The following is a 6,405-nucleotide window of genomic DNA, read 5'->3' as shown; positions in this document are numbered from 1 at the left end:
AATTAAAAAATCTGAGTCTGGAAAAAGACTCAAAGTTTAAAGGGGACTCACGGCTTTGCCGCTTACTCTCTTCTAAACCTTGCACTATCTGACTTGCAAAGGTTTTTTTCTATTGTCTCTGCAATGTAAACATGTTTAAACACGCGACAATAAGATTTTGCTAAATTCATTCATTTTTATTAAAATAAATCACCATTTTACTCGTTTTGCTTTCCTTAGTTACTTAGGAGGGGGACGCAGCACGAAACATTTGGTAAAAATCGGTCGCACCGTTCAGGATACAAATTATTTAGAATCATGAAATATACCTAATTAAACAGTAAAATGTGATAAAATAAAAATAGTAATGGGTACCGAACTATAAAAAAATGCACATTTTTTTTCTGGAATTAATTAGAGTTTCTTTAATAATTTTCAGGTCTGGATATTTGGTGACGTTTGGTGCAAAAACACGGTTTTGTGCTTTTTTTCAGTTTTTTTTCCCACATAGTAAATTGAAGAGTTTATGATTTATTAAAGAACTAATGAAATTTCAAAGTGACAACTAAGTTGGCAACTTTGGAAAACATTGAATCAGTGGATGCACGATTTGTTAATCTCAAATTACGAAAACTTTTAATTTTTGAAGTTTTTTACAGMAATAAGAAATTAGAACTCACACTTTCAGATTTTGTCGACATTTCACACTATCTGATTCGCAAATGTCTTGTCAAAATAGTGAAAAGTGAAACTCACACTATCAGCATTTGGCAAAATTTAAAGGGGACTCGCGGCTTTGCCGCTTGCTCTCTTCTTGACTTCACACTATCAGATTTTTATTTTTTTCTAAGGCTTTCACCGTAATAAGAAATCATTATTTGTGTTGACTTTAAAATCTTTCATTTGTCTAGTTTATTCTGTATTGATTTTTTGAAATTATTGTTTCTTTGAAAAAAAAAATGTTTAAAATCGACCAAAATTGGTAGAAAATTTTAAAATGACACCTTTTTTATGTTTTTCTAACTTGTTTTCCTATACTCTGTGAAAATAAAAAGTAACATTTTTATAATTTCTAACATCTCTAGGAAAAGATTCATTATAAAAAATAAAAACTGTGCTTTTTTTGTTTTAAGGTTTAACTATTTAAAAGTTTAGAACAAAGGAAAGATAAAAATCATAATTTTGAAAAAAAAATTCTAAATAAATTATTAAATTAAAAAATCTGAGTCTGGAAAAAGACTCAAAGTTTAAAGGGGGCTCGCGGCTTTGCCGCTTACTCTCTTCTAAACCTTGCACTATCTGACTTGCAAAAGTTTCTTTCTATTGTCTCTGCAATGTAAACATGTTTAAACATGCGACAATAAGATTTTGCTATATTCATTCATTTTAATTAAAATAAATCACCGTTTTACTCGTTTTTGCTTTTCTTAGTTACTTAGGAAGGGGGACGCAGTACGAAACATTTGGTAAAAATCGGTCGCAAACACCAAAAAGATACAATATATTTAGAACTAAAATTCTTTAATAATTTCCAGGTCTGGATATTTGGCGACGTTTGGTGCAACATGTGGCTGGCTTTGGATGTCTGGATGTGCACAGCGTCCATTCTCAATCTGTGTGCCATATCCCTGGACCGTTATGTCGCCGTGACGCGTCCCATCACATACCCCAGCATCATGTCCCCATCCAGAGCCAAGCTTTTAATCGCCGGCTTATGGGTGCTCAGTTTTGTGATTTGTTTTCCTCCCCTGGTCGGATGGAAAGAGGTGGGTCGATTATTTTGCAACAACAAACCCTTGTTTACTGTTTAAAATTCCATTTACGAATACAGGGGTTGAAAGGGTAAGAGCTTAAACTAAAGTCTTTTTTAATTTCGGAGAGCTGTTTGTTTTTAATAAGTCAAGGACTGACTAAATTCTAGTGTCTGGAATGATAAAAATTTTAATCAACTTTGTTAATTATAAAGTTTGGAGGAATTTGTGAGGAGTTTTTATTACTAGTAAAAAATTTAACGCCGAAAAAATCAATTAAATTTGCACAAAACAAGTTAACTAGTTGCGTTTAAAGACGGGACTCCTCCCTTAGGAGATATTATTGAGACCTAAACTCTGTCCTAAAGCAATATCTCGGATTGTAGCAAAGTTATTTCTTGGGGTCGAAATGCGCAGTTTGGGAATCTTTATGATATGTGCTTTGGCAAGTACCTAAGTTTCTTTCAAACAAACTTTGCGAAACTTTAAATTCCGGCTTTTAATTCGATTTTTCATGCTCGAAATCTCAATATTTCCAAGGGAAAAAAATCCGGTGTAATAATTGCATTTCGTGACTTTAAATTCGTCCGGGTTATACAAATGTGGCGAGTCCGCAGTTTCGATTTCCAACGAGAGAGCTTTTGTAATTGCATTTTATTGTGAATATGGAAGCTTTTTGCATCGATTTCAAGAACAACAATTATTTATGACTCTCCTCCCGGGATGATTCTTGTGCAAGAAAGTCAGAAAAAATGAGCTTTTGATTTAATTCAGAACACGGAGGCTTTATTAGTTCGAGCTTTTATGTCAAGTTTTTCGACACATGAAAAAGTCTATTTGCACATTATTTTCAGTAGCTAAACTTGGAGATTTATTGTGCGTTAAATTTTGCTCGAGACGAAAAAATTTAATAAACTTTGTTGATTATAATTTAGACAGTTTTGAGTAATGCCATGCCAAACTCATTGTTTCTGATTTTCGTAAATTTGTGATATGTTATAGAATGTGTAAAAATAAGTGACACGTATTCCACTGTTTTTTATTTTTTCAATGTATGTTGAAAAAACTGGGATGTACAAAATTAAGTATCTCGGAGCAAAAATAATCAACATATTGAAACGATTTTTTTTTAATAATAGATATAAATAGGTACATTACGGACGTGATAATACATGTATTATAAATTTTTTTTATTAACAAATATTTTAAAAATATATTGTTATAAATTTATGTAAAAACTCTCACATTTTTACTATGTCTTCATATAAGTTTTAAGACGAACGTTTTAAAAATGGCTGAAATTTTTTTTGTGAGATCGTTTAAGATCGCCTGAAAGTAGCGTTTCCTTGGAAATTAAATAAAAAAATTACCAATTACCGTACTAATAAACTGTTCTAAAGAAAACACATAATTTCTAATAACTTATTAGCATTTATTTTTCAAAAAATATCAATAATAAAAACAAATTCTTTGGTTGAGTAAATATTTCACATGTTACGTTTTGCTATACAGAGTGTGTCAAAATTCCCGGACCAACGTGACAGGGCATGTAATATCAGAAAATAGAATTAAAAAAAATTAGATTAACCGAGGAATTTGTATTTATTATTGATATTTTTTGAAAAATAAATGCTAATAAGTTATTATAAAATTATAATAAAAACCTTAAGATATGATTAAATATTTTGACATAATTTTTTCTTCAAAACTTACAAAATGTAGAATCTTTAAAAGGGCGAATAAATATATGTTAAATATGTTAAAGATCTTGAAAAGTGATGGAAAACTTGAGAAACAGTGAGGAATTTAGGATATAGGAGTTAAAATTTCAACAGCTTTTTAAAGAGAAGCTCAAAAAGTAGAATATAAATTTCAAATGTAATCTTCAAAAAAAAACTTCACAAATTTGAACAAATTTCAGAAGAAAATTTTAAATTTGAAAAGTAAAATTTTGAAAAAATCTGATAATTGCTAACGTATAGATCTTGAAAAAAGTCAAGATTTCAAAAAAAATTCATCAAATATTGAGTGACGGTGATAAAATCTCGTAATATTAGATTTTTGGGTGTAAAAAATTCAAGATGTGAGGTGAACACATAATTTTGTATAAAGTTTAAAATCTCGAATAGTGTTGAATAGTTTGAGGAATGTTAAAATCTTGAGAAGTAAACAAGAGAAGAAAAAAATTTGAGATATTCAAGGAACATCCAAAAGGATGTTCTTCTTTAAAAAAAAGTGCAAAATTTTATAAAAAAATATCACAATTTTGAATGACAAAAATTTTTCTTCAAAACTTACAAAATGTAGAATCTTTAAAAGAGCGAATAAAACATTTTGTCTTAATGACCTTGAAAAGTGATGAAAAACTTGAGAAACAGTGAGAAATTTAGGATATGGGAGTTTTGAAAACATAAATATCGTGTGAAATAATCAAGATGAGATTTTAAATAAAAATTTCAACAGCTTTTTACAGAGAAGCCCAAAAAGTAGAATATAAATTTCAAATGTAGAAATCTTCAAAAAAAAACTTCAGAATTTTGAAGAAATTTCAGAAAAAAAAGTAAATTTTAAATATGAAAAGTAAAATTTTGAAAAAATTGCTAACGTAGAGATCTTGAAAAATGTCAAGATTTCAAAAAAAATTCATCAAATATTGAGTGACGGTGATAAAGTCTCGTAATATTAGATTTTTGGGTGTAAAAAACTCAAGATGTGAGGTGAACACATAATTTTGTAAATTCAAATTTTGTAAAGAGTTTAAAATCTCGAATAGTGGTGAATAGCTTGAGGAATGTTAAAATCTTGAGAAGTAAACAAGAGAAGAAAAAAATTTGAGATATTCACTTTAAAAAAAGTGCAAAATTTTATAAAAAAATATCACAATTTTGAATGACGGTTTTTTTGAAAAATAAATGTTAATAAGTTAATAATAGGGCACTATGCAACGCTTTCAAAAAAATTTTTTTTCAGACATGTATAAAACGTCCGTTTTGAAACTTATGTGAAGACATAGTAAAAATATGAAAGTTTTAACATTTGGGAATCTTAAAAACCTGTTTAATTGTTTATTTTTTGTTTAAACAATATATTTTTAAATTATTTGTTAATAACAAATTTTTAGAATACATGTATTATTACGTCCGTAGTGTAGCTACTTATATCTATTATTTAAAAAAAAAGTCGTTTCAATATGTTGATTTGTTCTTAGATAAAAATTCTTTTTGCTCTGAGATACTTAATTTTACATCCATGTTTTTTCAAGATACATTAAAAAAAAAAATGGTGGAATACGTATCACTTATTTTCCCGCGTTCTATGACATATTTCAAATTTACGAAAACCAGAAACAATGAGTTTTAAAATTGATCGTTTTGGCATGGAATTACTCTTTTAGAGTCCAATTTTTTGTTAATTGAAATTGACACGACCCTTAATGTTTAATGCAAATCTGTGCTAAAATTTTAAATTATTGATGTGCAGTTGAATAATGTACAAAATGTCACATTTGGGGTTGGTTTAAAAATAGAAATTGATTTGTTGAAATTTATTTCAGACTGAAAGGCGTTGTCCGTGGAAGTGCGAACTGACTAACGAGGCAGGGTATGTTGTGTATTCAGCCCTTGGTAGCTTTTACATACCGATGTTTGTCATGTTGTTCTTCTACTGGAGGATTTATCGAGCGGCTATAAGAACCACCAGGGCAATTAACCAGGGATTTAGGACGACCAAAGGTTCGTTAGTTGTGACAAAACTCGACCTTGACTTGTGTTTTTGTGTCGATTTTTCGTAAAATTTCGTTAATTATTGTGTTTCATTAAGTTGATCGCTGCTGTTGCATTTAATGTTTAGTTTAATTAGTGGATGTGAAAGGCAGGAAATAAATGGATCAAAGCGACAGGATGACATGCCGCGGGACTACTCTTGATGAAATTTCAGATTTCGAATTTGCACACAAACTGCCAAAAGCTGCCAACCAAAATAACAAAAATTTTAATTTGATCAATTGATGTTTGCATTTTGATTTCATTTAAGTTTCTCTGATGTTACACAAATTTGTTACTGCAACTGGAAGTTACCAAATTGAATGTCCTCTCGTCTTTCACAAGATCGCAACTTTAGATAAACATCTCAACTCGCTCGAAAGTAAACTGGACTGATTAAATTTAGTGCGCTTCTTGTGGTTATTAAAGATGAGGACCAAGCCGCAACAACCCGTCAAAGCATTCAGATCTGGACCAACTTGGAAATCGACCGCAAATAAATTCAAATACAACAGCAAATATGTAATAAAACGAAATGTAAATAACTAACTTTTATTTAAATAACAATACAGTTTTTCAACAAATCAATGTAGTTGTGAATAAATTCTTTTTTGGTGATTTTTTAGTTTTTGTACTATTCGTAATCTTGTTGGTGATTGACCCCAAGCATTGGAAAAAAAACAATAAACAATTAAATTGTCGTCGTTGTTTGACAAAGATATTGAGAATTTTGAAACAAAAATTGCTAAATCCCAAAAATTTCTGTTTTTTTTTCTAGAAAAAATCAAAGTGAAGATCTTTAAAAATAAAAAAAAACTTAAAGATAAGCTTAAAGTTTCTTAAAAAATAAGAGTCAAAAAATGTTTTAGTCTTAGAACTTTCTAAAATTTTAAGTCTTAAGCTTTAAAATTGCT

The 6,405-nt window shown here is 29.3% G+C and overlaps 1 protein-coding gene across 2 annotated transcripts in view; it reads left to right on the top strand.

The window, feature by feature from the left end:
• Positions 1-6,405, top strand: part of LOC123015653 (octopamine receptor Oamb) — a 90,514-nt gene that overhangs the window by 75,705 nt on the left and 8,404 nt on the right. For both annotated transcript variants that reach the window (XM_044415523.1, XM_044415524.1), the window contains exons 3-4: positions 1,515-1,745; positions 5,284-5,461. In XM_044415523.1, the coding sequence (XP_044271458.1) occupies positions 1,515-1,745; positions 5,284-5,461 (409 nt within the window). The remainder of the gene's footprint in view (positions 1-1,514; positions 1,746-5,283; positions 5,462-6,405) is intronic.

Source organism: Tribolium madens, unplaced genomic scaffold (genome assembly GCF_015345945.1).
Source record: "Tribolium madens isolate multiple individuals breed KSU strain unplaced genomic scaffold, Tmad_KSU_1.1 Scaffold_19;HRSCAF=116;Tcas5.2_LG9, whole genome shotgun sequence".
Classification (NCBI taxonomy): domain Eukaryota; kingdom Metazoa; phylum Arthropoda; class Insecta; order Coleoptera; family Tenebrionidae; genus Tribolium; species Tribolium madens.
Note: the sequence above shows the minus strand (reverse complement) of the source record. Positions and strands in the feature narration are given on the sequence as shown.